General features: G+C 36.8%; 1 protein-coding gene across 6 annotated transcripts in view; it reads right to left on the minus strand.

The window, feature by feature from the left end:
- Positions 1 to 17,935, minus strand: part of RALGAPA1 (Ral GTPase activating protein, alpha subunit 1 (catalytic)) — a 281,300-nt gene that overhangs the window by 70,383 nt on the left and 192,982 nt on the right. For all 6 annotated transcript variants that reach the window (XM_011925953.1, XM_011925962.1, XM_011925949.1 and 3 more), the window contains one exon: positions 1,464 to 1,587. In XM_011925953.1, coding sequence (XP_011781343.1) covers positions 1,464 to 1,587 — 124 coding nt within the window. The remainder of the gene's footprint in view (positions 1 to 1,463; positions 1,588 to 17,935) is intronic.

The raw sequence follows: 17,935 nt of genomic DNA on the forward strand, positions 1-17,935 counted from the left end.
TGTAGCAATAAAAATTTTTAAAAGAAATGAAGTCAGTAAAAACATACTGATCTAAATACTACCAACAACCACCTCGACCTAACTGACATACCTAGTTCATTACACTCAATAACTACAGAATATACACATTCTTTTCAAGGGAATAGGGTACCTACACTGAGATACATTATATTTCAAAATACTGAAATCTTACAGAGTATATTCTATAATCACAATGGGATAGAATTAAGTATCAATAACGATATCTAGAAAAAACTCACATATTTTGAAATTAAACTACACATTTATAAATAAGCTATGTATCCCAAAGAAAAAAATCATAAAAAAATAGGTTAGATTAGCCATAAAAATATATACAAAACACTAAAGGCTTACATATCAGACACTGTGAAAGACACTGGGAATTAAAAAAAAAAAAAATCACTGAGATGAAAGTGCCTGCCCTCTACAAGTTTATAGTCTAATGCAGTGCTCTTTAACAATTTTGCTCATATACTCTCCACAGCAATTTTGGGAAACTATTAAATTGAAAACCATAATAAAAATTTTCATAAAAAATTTAAATGGTAGCCAAGGATACAATTTCCAGTGTACTATATAATAAATATATGTGCTTTAAATATATTTTCATCAAAATCTTGGAGCTACAGATTTGGCTGATTCAACATATGTAAAGTGTCTGGTACTATATTGATCACAAGTCAATCAGCCACATCAGATTTACTTTCTGTTAGAACATGTCTGATACTTCATTTTTCAATTAAATAAACATATTCATCCAAATCCTTATGACAAATACCTACCTTCTGAGTTATAATTTTAAGATAGACAGATTTGGTACAGGAATCTTGACATGGGTTGGTTTCTTGAATGACATAAAGTATAACACCTTTCAAAATTTCTTGTTTTGCTGGCAGGGACTTTCTCCTAAAAGTATACCCACTAGAACTGTCTATTTTGTTGGTGCTAAAACCCTCTGGGACACTGTACGATTTGGGGTGGGTGAGTAGTATGCCTTTCTTTTACAAAGTAAATGAGAGACAAGAGACTGCAGAAGGGTTTTCTGGCATTAGTTTTGGTAAACTTGAGGATCTGGAAGCTAATTTCCTCAAAACTATGTATACCCACATATTCCTGGAAAGCCTTTGTGTAGCCATAAGGTCCTAGTTTGAAGACCACCAGTCCAGTGGTCACAGCTGTAAGGAAAATCCAGATCTTATAAACCTATGAGTTTAGTACTCTTTCACAATATACTGTCTCATAAAATAGTCAACACCTTTCCTTTCAAAGTCCCAACTGCTGCTGTATGTGCAGACAAAATGGAAGGCAGAAACAATAACAAACTAGTTGTTAAGCTATTGTATCTCCTAAAATAATACTTCTATAATAAGCTAGGAAAAGAAAAAAGAAAAAAAACCTTATGCTTCCAAATATAAATATTTCGTATAATTTAAAAATAATACCTCCCAACCAAGACCAGCTACAAAATCTTCATATGCTTGACTTCCTCCTGTATTGGTGAGAATGGAGTGTTTGTCTTCTTGTCCTTCAGCAACATAAAATACTGCAATCTTGTGTGTCTCTCGGCTATAAAACAAAAGATTACACCACTGATTTAATCACCATTTTATCTACTCATTCATCCAACAATTAAGTTCTATGTACAAAGTATGTAGCAATAAAAAGATTAAAAAGGATTAGATCTTATAGTCTACAGAAGGAGATATAAATGCAATGTAAGTAAAAAATTACTACAAAATTGCCATTGGAATCAAAGACAGGCATGATCATTTTTGACTGCAGAAACAGAAACTTAAAGGAGAAGATAAAATTGAGTTAGATGAAGGTAAGAAAGATTCGACAAATGAAGAGAAAGAGCATCAGGAAGGACACATAGGTGTGAATACATAAAGCATCTCAAGAATTGTCTGTTTTGCAATGTAGCCGAATCCCTGGTTGAAGGGACTGCATTTTAGAACTAGGTAGGAGTACAGAGATGAGTGAGAAAGGACCCAATCCTTCAAAGTACTTACAATGTAGAAGAAACACCCATAGTTAAGTGTTGCTTAACAACAGGGATACATTCTGAGAAATGTGTCTTTAGGCAATTCTGTTATTGTGTGTGAACATTATAGATGTACTCACATAAACCTAGATGGTACAGACTACTACACAACCTTGGCTATCAGGTATAGCCTATTGTTGCTAAGCTACAAATCTGTACAACATGTTATTGTAGGAATACTGTAGGCAATTGTAACATATTGTTAAGTATTTGTGTATATAAATACACATAAACAAAAAGGGCGCAGCAAAAACAAGGTATTCAAATCTTATGGGACTACTGTCGTATATGTGGTCCAACGTTGATGAAACCATAGTTATGCAGTTTGTTTACAAATATAAAACTGTATGGAGTAACAGCCAAGTTCTTAGACATTTTATTTTTAGTTCTCTCTAAAATTAAAAGTGTTCATAGAAGGACATTTCTTGTTTGAAATTTAGCTTTGCAATTTGGCTTTCCAAGCTAACTAAGTCATGCTACATTTACTTTAGGTTGATTTAACAAAGTTTGGGTTAAAAAATTTTAAGACCATTAGTAAAGTTTTCACTACTATATCATGTAGGAATTAAAAAAAAAAACAAACCCTGCAACAACAACAACAACAACAACAAGTAAATAAGAATTAAAGTTCTTTAAAAAATTGAGTCTGACAACCAAATTTTCCCACACATCTGCAGCAAGTTACCAAATTATGATAGCGGGTTCAATATCAGCAAGAAAGATGTTTCAGCTGCTTTCAATAATGGAATATTTTACTTTAGGTGATGAGCATATAGGCAAACTTTCAGCGTGTCAGATGTGTCATCAGGATACGCTAGTGTAAGCAGTAAAATATGATGTGGGGTTGGGAAGACTTCCAAATCTGCAGAATAAGGATCTACACAGCCTCTCTCCCAAGCAAAACACAGCTTATCTGTTGAAAAAATTTAAAACATTATTTAAAGTCCCTGTATACTGTCCTAAAGTCATAGAGCAAACATGGAAACATTCATTCAAGAAAACTCAGTAAATCTCAGTAACAACACAGAGCTTTTGATATATGAATTACAACTTGTTTCCTTGCCCCACTCCCTCAGCTCAATGTTGCAGAAGTTTTGCCCCGGGCATCCTACTCAGGCCTAGAAGACAGAGGTTCCCTCTCTCTCCAGCTTCCAATCTGGAGCTATGGTTTCCCCATGGAAGACAAAGGTTACTAGAGGCATTTCTCATCCTTCTCCAGCCCCATGTTACAGAAGATCTATTTTAGACAGGTGTGGCTGAAAGAACCAGGTCTCCTCTCCTTCCCTCCCTCTCTTAGGGCAGAAGCTCCGGAAGCAAAACGTTGAGGGTCTCAATCTTCTCCATTCTAGCTTGCTCACAGGGTAGAGATTCTGCCAGGAGAGCGAGCTAAGACCAGGGACTGCCAACTCCTCCCAGGTGCTGACTTGTAGAGTGACCCTGTCACTCCAGGAAAAGCTGATCCGTGACCCCAGGTCAGGTGTAGTGAGAGATAGGTTTTGCCCAGGGTGAAAAGTAGGTTATAAGGACGAAGAACTCTGTAGCAGTTCTGGCTGAAAGGGCTGACATTATTTGCAACAGAGCTTGGAGGAAAGCAATTAAGAGAAGCTGGCAGCCCTATGACAAGCAAAACAGCCAGAACTTTAATAGAATCAGGAAATGAGACAGCCAAGAAGGACCCTTTGGGGAATCACAGTCAATTTTGGAGGTCAAAAACCCTGTGCACATGCACTAGGCTGCACCCAATAAGGAACAATTAGAGTAAGATGTAGGATGGACAGACATGAAAGCATTCCCCAAGTCACACAGAGACTTATCAAAACAAGGTAAATCCTCACTGGCACTGAATAACCTGAACTCAGGGTTGACTCCTGGGAGGCTAAGACTTAAAAATAACATCCAGTCATTCCTTGCAGTCTGGAAGACTGTGTGCATACCCAAGGCTGTACCCTCTTTGGAGTAATCAGGAGTGAACCTTCAAGCTATTAGTCTCCTGGTGAATGTGGGACAAAAAAACAAACACACTCTCAACTGTGATAGCAGTCTCCAAGTCACATACATCCAGCAGTAAATGATAAAAATCAAATGGTAAGGGGGAAAAAAAATCAAACTGGTAAGGAGGACTAAGCACAAATTTTGACCAATAAGTACGTGATAACCCAGGGAAGACCCCTCATTAGCCAGGCTAAAAGAAAAACAATTTTTAAAAAATCTGAGCAGGGAGATTAGAGGCTAATTACTGTGGGGAGACCAAGTTGCTAGAAAATAAACAAATGAACAAGCAAACAACAACCAACAATATATTTTTGGATTCAAAGACACAGACAAAGTTGAAGTCAAAGGAATGGAAACAAGTACCATAAAATAGAAAGCAAAAGAGCTACAGTGGCTATACTAAAGTAAGACTTTAAAACAAAAAATGTTAGAGATACAGATATTTCATAATGATACAAGGTCAATCTAACAGGAAAAGGTGAAAATTACAAACATATATGTACCCAAAAACAGAGCCCCAAAATACATGATGCAAAACAAAGACAGAACTGAAGGCAGAAACAGACATTTCCTCAATAATAGTTGAAGATTTTAATATCCCACTTTCAATTATGGACAGAACAACTAGAAAATATCAACAAGGAAACAGAAGACTTGAACAATAATATGACAACCAGACCTACCTGACATCTACAGAATACTCTATCTTACAGTAGCAAAAAACACATTCTTCTCAAGCATATGTGAAACAACTTCCAGGACAGACCATAAAACAAGCCTTGATAAATTTAAACGATTTGAAATCATGCAAGGTATATTTTTTATCCACAATGGAATGAAAGTAGAAATCAATGAAAGAAAATTTGGGTAATTCACAAATGTGTGAAAATGTAACAATATACTCCTAAATTAGCAGTGGGTCAAAGAATAAATCTCAAGGGAAATGAGAAAATACTTAAGAGATGAATGAAAATAAACAATGAAAATAAAAAGAGAGAATGAATGAAAATGTGGCCTATAAGTAAAGCAGTGCTCATTGGGAAATTTACAGATCTAAATGCCTCTATTAAAAAAGATTTCATTCACCTCCTTTGAGAATGAAAGAAAAAAAGGTTTTAAAAAAGATTTCATACCAATAACCAAACCTTCCACTTTACAAAACTGGCACAGTGATTCATACCTGTAATCCTAATACTTGCGGAGGCCAAGGTAGAAAAACTGCTTGAGCCCAGAAGTTCGAGACCACCCTAGGCAATACAGTGAGACCCCATCTCTACAAAAAGAAAAAAGCCAGCTGTGTGTGATGGTGCACACCAGTGGTCCCAGTTACTTGGGGAGGCTAAGATGGGAGGATCACTTGAGCCTGGGAGTTCCAGGCTGCAGTGAACCATGACTGTGCCATTGCACTCCAGCCTGGGTGACACAGTGAGACCCTGTCTCAAAAAAACAAAACAAAACAAAAAAAAACCCCCCCAAAAAAAAACAAAAAAAAAATGCAACTAAATTCAAAGCAAGCAGAAGAAAGAAAAGAAAATAATAAAGACTACAGTGGAAATAAATAAAATAGAGGAGAAAAACAATAGAGAAAAAAATCAATGAACCCAAAAATTGGCTCTTTAAGATGATCAACAAAATTAGCCATCTTTAGCTAGACTGAGCAATAAAAAAAGACTCAAAATGACTATCAGGAAAGAAAGAAGGGACACCACTAAATATTTTACAGGAATAAAAAATATTATAAGGAAATGCTATAAGCCTTTGTATGTCAACAAATTAAATTAGATAAAATGAACAAATTCCAAGAAAGACACAATTTTTTTTTTTTGAGATGGAGTCTCGCTCTGTCACCCAGGCTGGAGTGCAGTGGTGTGATCTCTGCTCACTGCAAGCTCCGCTTCCTGGGTTCATGCCATTGTCCTGCCTCAGCCTCCCAAGTAGCTGGGACTACGGGCACCTGCCACCACACAAGGCTAATTTGTTGTATTTTTAGTAGAGATGGGGTTTCACCATGTTAGCCAGGATGGTTATCATCTCGTGAGGTCAGCTCATGCCTGTAATCCCAACACTTTGTGAGGCTGAGGCAGGAGGACTGCTTGAGGCCAAGAGTTTAAGACCAGCCTGGGGCCAGGCATGGTGGCTCACACCTGTAATCCCAGCACTTAGGGAGGAGGCCAAGGCAAGTGGATCATGAGGTCAAGAGATCAAGAGGGCGAGACCATCCTGGCCAACATGGTGAAACCTCATCTCTACTAAAAATACAAAAATTAGCTGGGTGTGGTTGTGTGTGCCTGTAGTCCCAGTTACTCGGGAGGCTGAGGCAGGAGAATCGCTTGAACCCAGGAGGTGGAGGATGCAGTGAGCCCTGAGATCGTGCCACTGCACTCCAGCCTGGCAACAGAAAGAGACTCCAACTCAAAAAAGAAAAAAAGAAAAGAAAAAGAAAAAAGAAAAACACCCAGCCCGGGCAACACAGTGAGACCCCATCTCTACAAAAAAAAAAAAAAAAAAAAAAATTGGCCGGGCATGGTGGCACATGCCTGTAGTCCTAGCTACTGAGGAGAATGAGGTGAGGTGGGAAGATCACTTGAACCCAGGAATTCCAGGCTGCAGTGAGCTCTGATCATGCCATTGCACTCCAGGCTGGGCAAAAGAGTGAGACTCTATCCCCACTAAAAATAAAAAGAGAAAAAAGGAAAAAAAAATCCCCTCTGAAATTGACAAGCTCATCCTAAAATTCACAGGAAAATGTAATAGCCCCAAAATGGCCAAAACAATCTTGAAAAAGAATGGAATTGGAGAACTCATATTTCTTGATTTCAAAACTTGCTACAAAAGTCATCGAAGCACTCATAGTACTGATGCAAGATGAGACAAAAATCAGTGGAACAGAATCATGTGATCAGAAATAACTCATATTTATAGTTAATAGCTTTTTGATAATGGTATCAAGACATTTCAATGAATAGTGTTTTCAACAAATGATACTGGGACAACTAGATATCTACATGAAAAAGAATGAAGTTGGGGCCAAGCACAATGGCTCACACCTGTAATCCCAGCACTTTGGGAGGCTGTTAGGAAGACTGCTAGAGCACAGGAGCTCAAGACCAGCCTAGGCAACAAAATGAAACCTCATCTCTACAAAAATTTAAAAATTGGCCAGGCATGGTGGCATGCGCCTGCAGTCCCAGCTACCTGGGAGGCTGACGCAGGAAGATCACTTGAGCCCGGGAGGTTGAGGCTGCAGTGAGCTGTGACTGCACCAATGTACTCCAGCCTGGGTGACAGAATGAGACTCTGTTTAAAAAAAAAAAAAATGAAGTCAGATTCTTACACCATATAAAAAATTGAATCAAATGACTCATAAATCAAAAATGTAAGGGCTAAAACTATAAAACTCATAAAAAAACCCCCAAAAAAAACCCCAAAGGATCTTACATTGGGCAAGGTCTTCTTTTTTTTTTTTGAGATGGAGTCTCGCTCTGTCGCCCACACTGGAGTGTAGTGGTGCAATCCTGGCTCACTGCAAGCTCTGCCTCCCAGGTTCAAGCCATTCTCCTGCCTCAGCCTCCTAAGTGGCTGGGACTACAGGCACCCAGCATCACGCCTAGCTATTTTTTTGAATTTTTAGTAGAGATGGGGTTTCACCATGTTAGCCAGGATGGTCTCGATCTCCTGACCTCGTGACCCGCCTGCCTTGGCCTCCCAAAGTGCTGGGATTACAGGCATGAGCCACCGCGCCCGGCCTAGGCAAGGTCTTCTTAAATACAACACAAAAAGCACAAGTGACAAAAGAAAAATAGGCAAACTGAACTTTATCAAAATTAAATTTTTTGTGCTATGAATGATACCAACATGAAAGTGAAATGACAATTTACAGAATGAGAAAAAAATTGCAAATCATATATCTGATTAAGAATGTGTATCTAGAACACACATACAAAGAACTTTAAAGTCAATAGTAAAAGCCCAATTCTATTTTATTTTTTATTTTATTCACTTTTTCTTTTTTGAGATGGAGTCTCCCTCTGTCATCTAGGCTGGAGTGCAGCGGCATAATGTCGGCTCACTGCAGCCTCTGCCTCTTGGGTTCAAGTGATTCTTGTGTCTCAGCCTCCTGCGTAACAGGGATTACAGGTGTGCACCACCATACTTGGCTAATTTTTGTATTTTTAGTAGAGACGGGGTTTCACTATGTTGGCCAGGCTGGTCTTGAACTCCTGACCTCATGTGATTCGCCCGCCTTGGCCTCCCAAAGTGCTGGGATTACAGGTGTGAGCCTCCATGTCCGGTCACATAACCCAATTTTGAAAATAGGCAAAGACGTTTGTATTATTTTCCTAGGGTTTCTGTAACAAATTACGCAAACTAGGTTGCTCTCAACAAAAAATATTTATCCTCTCACAGTGCTGCATGCTAAAAGTCAGAAATCAAGGCACAGGGCCATGCTCCTTCTAAAGGTTGTAGGGGAGCATCCTACCTTGCCTCTTCTAAGATTCCAGATGTTGCTGACAATTCTTCAGCATTCCTTGACTTGTGGCTCTATGACTACAGTTTCTGCCTCTATCTTTACAAAGGCATCTTTCCTCTGTATGCAGAAGTGTTTCTTCACATGGCTTTCTTATAAGGACACAAGTAATCAGATTTAGGGCCAAATCTAGTACAGTGTGACCTCATCATAACTCTGAAAACTCTACTTCCAAACTGAACTCTGAGTTTCAGGGTGAACATGAGATTCTGAGAGAATACTATTCAACCCAGTACACATTGAAATAGACATTTTTTCAAACAACATATACATAGCCAATTATCATATCAATGAAAAATACTCATGATAAGTCATTAGGGAAATGCAAATAAAAATCATGAGATACTTTAGGCTGATCAAAGCTGTACAGGAAAAAACAATACTAAAAAAGTCCCACAAACTCACAAGATACCACTTCATATCCACTAAGATGAGTATAATAAAAAAGAATGACAATAACAAGTATAGGCTAGGGAACGGAGAGTATGTAACACTCATACATCACTGGTGGGAATGTAAAATGGTACAGCTGGTGTGTAAAACAGTTTGCAGTTCCTCCAATGGTGAAACAGAGAGTTATCATATCATCCAGCAATTCTACTCCTAGGTATATATTCAAAACATGTCCACACGGAAAACTGAACATGAATGTTCACAGCAGCTTTATTCATATTAGCCCAAAAGTGAAACCAACTGAAATGTCCATCAACTGATGAATGGATAAACAGATATGTATCAATATAATGAAATGGTTTCTGGTAATAAAAAGAAATAAAGTAGAAACATGCTGCATCATGAATGAACTTTGAAATCATCACGTTAAGTAAGAAAAGCTGCCACAAAAACCCATATATTATTTGATTCCATTTATATGAAGTGTCCAGAATAGGCACATTTATAGAGACAGAAAGTAGATATGTGTTATCTAGGGATAGGAGGAAAGAAAGGCTGGTGGGTAATGGATACCAGGTTTCTTTTCAGAGGAAGTAAAACAACCTAAAAATTAGATTGGGGTGATAGTTGTATAACCCTGTGAATATACTAAAAGTATGTACATTTTAAATGAATTAATTGTATTGTATGTAAATTATGTCTCAAACTATTAAAATTTTAATTTGAAAGCATAATCTATTATGTGTAAATTCTAATTGTGAAAGAAAAAAACTTCTCAGTGTTTTTGCTTTTTCAGGTAAAGGGCTATCAATTAGAACTTATAAATAATAATTTATAAAATTGGGAAGAGCTGGATAGAAATCTTCATCTAATACTATATAAATTTAAAAGTTGAGAGAAGCATATGTGCCATATAGGAAAAAAACAGAAAATGAATCTTTAAAATGCAATACAAGAGAAGCAGAGTTCAGCTGCCCTTTATGTCAATTAATCTTTCACTATTCCTTATTTTTCTACTTACTATGGCTGCTAAAATGTTTGTTATATTGTCATTAGATTAATATGCGCCATAATAGTGAATAATAAGGCAAATGTATTAGAAAAAATTATTAAAATTAGGGAACTTGCAACTACAAATGTTCTATAAGAATATGTTTAGTACTGGCAAAATATTATTAGCTCACTACTGGAAACTCAAAGTGACATCTGTCAAGTTTTAAGCATTTCTAAATCCCTGTATATACTTTGCAATAAAGTAATAATACATATCATTTTGTGATTTGAAATTTAAAACTCTGGTGGTTCAACCACAAGGAATAGGAAACAATTAGTCTAGGCAAAGAAAATAAAGAATCTATAAATGGTCTAGTGAGGTAAGTCTGCTAACAAAGTAATCTTTCATTTTCTTCCTCCCTAGTCCTCCCTAGACAAGTAATCAGGTTTGTTTCCAGGTTTCCTGGTTTAAGAAAGCTCAAAAGCTGTCTTACTGTCATATAATTAGAATGAATTTTTACTTGAGCTCATTGTATTAAAAAAAATGTAGTTTTCTTTAAAATTATTTTTAAAAAGCAAACAAATAAATGCCACACATTCATTTAATTTAGTGTATAAAAAAATTTATGCTGCCTCAAGGCAACGTCTCCCCTTCAAGGTATGTATGAGAATGGAGGTTTGTATAAGAATTGAGGTATGTATTCATACCACAATTCATCCAAGGTATGTATGAGAATGGAGGCAGTTTAGCAGGAGCCAAGAAATAAAAAAGGTAATTTAAAGAAACTGAATAGCCAAGATGGCTGGTATGGATTGAGCTCTAGACTGAAGGGTCTGGTCAGGCATTATTAGGGAGTCACTAAGGAGTGTTCTCATGAACATCAAATTTTTACGTTAGAAAGATTATGTCAGTGGTCCAGATTGTCTAGACGGGGAAGAGTCAGGAGATGAGATCCCACAGAGTACTTAGACAGTTGTTAAAACTGTCTTGGAAAGAAGGGATAAGGACATGAATCAATGAGTTGGGAGCAGTAAAGGCAAGAAGAGACATAATTGAGAGATAAGAAGAATGGACATCATGATTATGAAAACCTAAAGGCAAGGGAAAGGAAATGGTCAAATTTGGGTAACTCTCAAAGGGTACTTCTAAACATAAATATGACCATCAGGAGGAAGATCTCATTTTGAAAAGAAATGTGACCTAGAAATGATAGTAGAGAGGCAGGTAAAAGAAAAATGAGGGAGATATCTATGTTTTGAAGGTAAGAAACAGAAAATGAACCAGTGAAGACCTGAAATAATCAGAGAATTCGGAGTTGAACTGAGTAATTTTAGTGTCATAGAAGTTGGGGGAGAGGACTTTAAAATGATCGAGAGAATTTTAAAGACAGAATAGATAACAGTATTAGATATTTAGAGGATTTAATATACAATAGATTTTTAGAGCAGTAAAACTATTCTGTGTGATACTCTAATGGTAGATACATGTCAGTACACATTTATCAAAACCAATACAAAGAATGAACCCTAATGTAAACTTTGGACTTCAGACACTAATGTAAGATGTAAATAATAGGGGAAACTGTACAGGGGGAATGGAGAATATATGGAAACTCTACTTTCCTATCAGTTCTTTTGTAAATCTAAACACCCACACACCTATGAAGTTAAATTTAAATTTAATTAGGTAAATGAATGAGGTTGGTGAGGACTAAAAGAACTTTAGACTTGATGGTCAGGATACTAACCTTCAGAAAGACAGTTTCAATATAGCAGTAGAGGTAGGAGCTATATTGTTCTGAGGTAAGCAAGACAGATAAAGCAGTATGATTCCTGTTCCCAAGGACTTGACCATCTAGTACCAAGATAAACTGTTATGGAGAACAATCAGAATTGAGAACCCACAGACTACTTAGAGAGTTCTTATAATCATCTTGGAAAGAAGAAGAATAGCTAAACAATAATGATAATAATAACTATGCAATATGATAAATGCTTTGACAGGGACATGTTACAGGGTTCTGTGAAAGCATATGGAAGGAGATTCAAACATAGTCTGGGAAGGAAGGTGAAGCGTAGGAGTAGATTAACGTAAAGCTTTCCATATAAAGTGATGTTTAAGCTGAGACTTCAAGAATGGACAGGAGGGGGACTGGGAGTGGTGGCTCACACCTATAATCCCAGCACTTTGAGAGGCTGAGGTGGGAGGATCACATAAGGCCAGGAGTTACAGACCAGTCTGGCCAACATGGTGAAACCCCATCTCTACTAAAAATACAAAAATTAGGTTGGGCACAGTGGCTCATGCTTGTAATCCCAGCACTTTGGAAGGCTGAGGCAGGCAGATCACTTGAGGTAAGGAGTTCGAGACTAGCCAGGCATGGTGGCGCATGCCTGTAATCCCAGCTACTCGGGAGGCTGAGGCAAGAGAATTACCTGAACCCTGAAGGCAGAGGCTGCAGTGACCTGATATCATGTCTGCACTCCAGCCTCGGTGACAATAGCAAAACTCTGTTGTGTGTGTGTGGGGGCGGGGGGTGGGGGGCGGAGAGGGGTGTGGAATTTACAGCCTAAGATTATTTCATTGTTAAAGAATAAAACAAAGATACATAGAAATCAATTCCAGAGATAAGAAAAGGAAATAAACTTTATAAAAAAGAAAAAAACAAAACAGAAAATAATGAGTTAGAAACAGAACATAACAGAATGTAACAAATTAGGATCTGTTTCTTTGAAAAGACTAAGATTGTCTGCATCAAGAAAATTTAAAAAAAACACAAAAAACAAAAATCGAAAAGGAAATCTAATAAAAATTATAACACCATGTATGAATCTCTACTAGTATCTTTTTAGAAGTCTCAATGAAATGGATTTTTAGAAAATAGAAAACAAACAAACAAAAAAGTAAAATTCCACCAAGAGCTAAAAGAAAACCTGAGAAGAGTAATAAGATGAAACAAACTGAAAGAAAAATTAGAAATTTTATGATTTCTTCCAAAATTTTAAGCAATAGGTAATATTCATGTTATGAAGCTGGGTATAACCTCAATTCTAAAATCATAAGAGGAATAGGACAAAAAATAACTACATAATCTGCTAATAGTGGACTATACCTGAACTCAAAATGAAATTCTGGTAAATCTAACACAATGGGAAGCCAAAAGATCAGGCAGGGTTTATCTCAAAAATGCAAATATCATTTGATATTAGCAGTCTAGTGATATTAAAATGCAATATACACCAATTAGTTAAAAAACCAAAACTATATGAAAATTTGAATAGATGCTGAAAATAATTTTGATACAATTTAACATCCTTTCCATATAAGAACTCCTAGAAAACAGGGTACTTTCTCAGCATAATAAAAATTATCTTTTTAAAACTAATAACTAGTATCTTCCTTAATGATGAAATAGAAGAGTTGTTTTCATTAAAATCAGCAAAGACAAGGATGTCCACTGTTACTATACTATTAAACACTATCCTGCAAGTTCTGATCAGTGCAATAAGACATGATATAAGTAAAAACAAGCATAACTACTAGAAAGGAGATTATCTGTAGATAATGATTACACATCTAGACAAATCTTGAGACAGACAATAAAATGTTTAAAATCAATGAGAATTCACTTCAGTGTTTGTAAACAAAGTAAATATTAAAAATAGAAAAACCTAGAAAACGTAATGGGGGAAAAATCCTATTCAGAATATCAACAAAACAATAAAACACCTAGAAATATACAAACAAGCAATGTCTGGGTCTCAGAATAAATGAAAATATACTGTAATTATGAATGGGAAGACTGATGATTATAATGGTGCTCTGCTTTTTCTACATGAGAGTTTAATCGAAAATCCAATCAAATACCAATGGGATTTTTTCTCCTGAAAAACAACAGCATAATTTTAAATGTATCTGGAAGAACAAGTAGGTGAGAATATCAAAGAAAAGAGGAATAATGTGTGTGGGTGGGGTGAGGAATAAGACTTGGTCTATCAGATATTAAAATATATTATAAAGCTATATTAAACAGTGTAATAGTTACACAAAAATGATAGACAAATCTAACCAGAAGACTGTAAGTGTTAGAAGGAACAAGATTACATGAAAAAAAGATAAACAAATAAAAGAGTACAACTAGAACGTAACAAAAAGAATGAATACCCCATTTTCCATGATGTGATTATTAGACATTGCATGTCTGTATGAAAATATCTTATGTACTCCATTAAATATATACACCTACAGGGAAATTTATAGCACTAAATGCCCACAAGAGAAAGCAGGAAAGATCTAAAATCGATACCCTAACATCACAATTAAAAAACTAGAGAAGCAAGAGCAAACAAATTCAAAAGCAAGCTGAAGGCAAGAAATAACTAAGATCAGAGCAGAACTTAAAGAGATAGAGACATAAAAAATTCTTCAAAACAATCAATGAATCCAGGAGCTGGTTTTTTGAAAAGATTAACAGAATTGATAGACTGCTAGCAAGACTAATAAAGAAGAAAAGAGATAAGAATCAACAGACACAATAAAAAATGATAAAGCAGATATCACCACCAATCCCACAGAAGTACAAACTACCATCAGAGAATACTATAAACACCTCTATGCAAATAAACTAGAAAATCAAGAAGAAATGGATAAATTCCTGGACACATACACCCTCCCAGGACTAAGCCAAGAAGAAGCTGAATCCCTGAATAGACCAATGACAGGCTCTGAAATTGAGGCAATAATTAATAGCCTACCAACCAAAAAAAGTCCAGGACCAGATGGATTCACAGCCAAATTCTACCAGAGGTACAAAGAGGAGCTGGTACCATTCCTTCTGAAACTATTCCAATCAATAGAAAAAGAGGGAATCCTCCGTAACTCGTTTTATGAGGCCAGCATCATCCTGATACCAAAGCCTGGCAGAGACACAACAAAAAAAGAGAATTTTAGACCAATATCCCTGATGAATATCAATGCGAAAATCCTCAATAAAATACTGGCAAACCGAATCCAGCAGCAAATCAAAAAAACTTATCCACCACGATCAAGACGGCTTCATCTCTGGGATGCAAGGCTGGTTCAATAAACGTAATCCATCACATAAACAGAACCAATGACAAAAACCACCTGATTATCTCAATAGATGCAGAAAAGGCCTTCCACAAAATTCAACAGCCCTTCATGCTAAAAACTCTCAATCAACTAGGTACTGATGGAACATATCTCAAAATAACAAGAGCTATTTACGACAAACCCACAGCCAATACCATACTGAATGGGCAAAAACTGGAAGCATTTCCATTGAAAACTGGTACAAGACAGGGATGCCCTCTCTCACCACTCCTATTCAACATAGTGTTGGAAGTTCTGGCCAGGGCAGTCAGGCAAGAGAAAGAAATAAAAGGTATTCAATTAGGAAAAGAGGAAGTCATATTGTTCCTGTTTGCAAATGACATGATTGTATATTCAGAAAAATCCCATCGTCTCAGCCCAAAATCTCCTTAAGCTGACAAGCAACTCCAGCAAAGTCTCAGGATACGACATCAATGTGCAAAAATCACAAGCATTCCTATTATCAGACAAACATCATTAACAAACAAGATAGTCAAATCATGAGTGAACTCCCATTCACAATTGCTACAAAGAGAATAAAATACCTAGGAATCCAACTTACAATGGATGTGAAGGACCTCTTCAAGGAGAACTACAAACTACTGCTCGACGAAATAAAAGAGGACACAAACAAATGGAAGAATATTCCATGCTCATGGATAGGAAGAATCACTATCATGAAAATGGCCATACTGCCCAGAGTAATTTATAGATTCAATGCCATCCCCATCAAGCTACTAAAGACTTTCTTCAGAGAATGGGAAAAAACTACTTTAAAGTTCATATGGAACCAAAAAAGAGCCTGCACTGCCAAGATAATCCTCAGCAAAAAGAACAAAGCTGGAGGCATCATGCTACCTGACTTCAAACTATACTACAAGGCTACAGTAACCCAAACAGCATGGTACTGGTACCAAAACAGATATATAGGCCAATAGAACAGAACAGAGGCCTCAGAAATAACACCACACATCTACAACCATCTAATCTTGGACAAACCTGACAAAAACAAGAAATGGGGAAAGGATTCCCTATTTAATAAATGGTGCTGGGAAAACTGGCTAGCCATATGTAGAAAGCTGAAACTGGATCCCTTCCTTACACCTTATACAAAAATTAATTCAAGATGGATTAAAGACTTAAATGTTAGACCTAAAACCATAAAAGCCCTAGAAGAAAACCGAGGAAATACCATTCAGGACATAGGCATGGGCAAGGACTTCATGACTAAAACACCAAAAGCCATGGCAACAAAAGCCAAAATAGACAAATGGGATCTAATTAAACTAAAGAGCTCCTGCACAGCAAAAGAAACTATCATCAGAGTTAAAAGGCAACCTACAGAATGGAAGAAAATTTTTACAACCTACCCTCTGACAAAGGGCTGATATCCAGAATCTACAAAAAACTCAAACAAATTTATAAGAAAAAAAACAAACAACCCCATCAAAAAGTGGGCAAAGGATATGAACAGACACTTCTCAAAAGAAGACATCTATGCAGCCAACAGACACATCAAAAAATGCTCATCATCACTGGTCATCAGAGAAATGCAAATCAAAACCACAATGAGATACCATCTCACGCCAGTTAGAATGGCGATCATTAAAGAGTCAGTAAACAACAGATGCTGGAGAGGATGTGGAGAAATAGGAACACTTTTACACTGTTGGTGGGACTGTAAATTAATTCAACCACTGTGGAAGACAGTGTGGCGATTCCTCAAGGATCTAGAACTAGAATTACCATTTGACCCAGCAATACTATTACTGGGGATACACCCAAAGGATTATAAATCATGCTACTATAAAGACACATGCACACGTATGTTCACTGAGACACTATTCACAATAGCAAAGACTTGGAACCAACCCAAATGTCCATCAATGATAGACTGGATTAAGAAACTGTGACACATATATACCATGGAATACTATGCAGCCATAAAAAAAGATGAGTTAATGTCCTTTGTAGGGACATGGACAAAGCTGGAAACCATCACTCTCAGCAAACTATCACAAGGATAGAAAACCAAACACTGCATGTTCTCACCCATAGGTGGGAACTGAACAATGAGATCAGTTGGACACAGAGTGGGGAACATCACACAATGGGGCCTGTTGGGGGATTGGGGGCTGGGGTAGGGATAGCACTACGAGAAATGCCTAATGTAAATGAGTTAATGGGTGCAGCAAACCAACATGGCATATGTATATGTATGTATCAAACCTGCACGTTGTGCACCTGTACCCTAGAACTTAAAAGTATAATACAAAAAAAGTTAAATAAATAAATATATATATACACGTACAGTGTGCCCACAAAAATAAAAAATAAAATAAAAATGATAGACAAAGCAACAGAAATAAATAGCTGTGAAGCAGAGAGCTTAATATTTAATAAAGGAAGCATCAAATCAATGGCAAAGGTATAGTTTATTCAACAAATTATTAAAATAGACTGTTTTTCAACATTCAAACTAGTTCCAGTTATCATTCCACAAATCAGAATATATTTCAAAATGAATACAGAATTAAATGTAAAATAATTACCACCTCAATCAAATAAAGATCTAGAAGGAAAGGCTGGGCGCAATGGCGCATGCCTATAATTCCAGCACTTTGGGAGGCTGAGGCAGGCGAATCACTTGAGGCTAGGAGTATAAGAGTAACCTAGCCAACATGGCAACACCCTGTCTCTTACACTAAAAGTACAAAATTAGCCAGGTGTGATGTGTGGTAAGAAGGCTGAGGCACATGAATCACTTGAACCTGAGAGGTGGAGACTTCAGTCAGCTGAGGTTGTGCCATTGCACTCCCACCTAGGCAACAGAAGACTCTGTCTCAAAAAA

Source organism: Colobus angolensis, unplaced genomic scaffold (genome assembly GCF_000951035.1).
Source record: "Colobus angolensis palliatus isolate OR3802 unplaced genomic scaffold, Cang.pa_1.0 Scaffold119, whole genome shotgun sequence".
NCBI lineage: Eukaryota > Metazoa > Chordata > Mammalia > Primates > Cercopithecidae > Colobus > Colobus angolensis.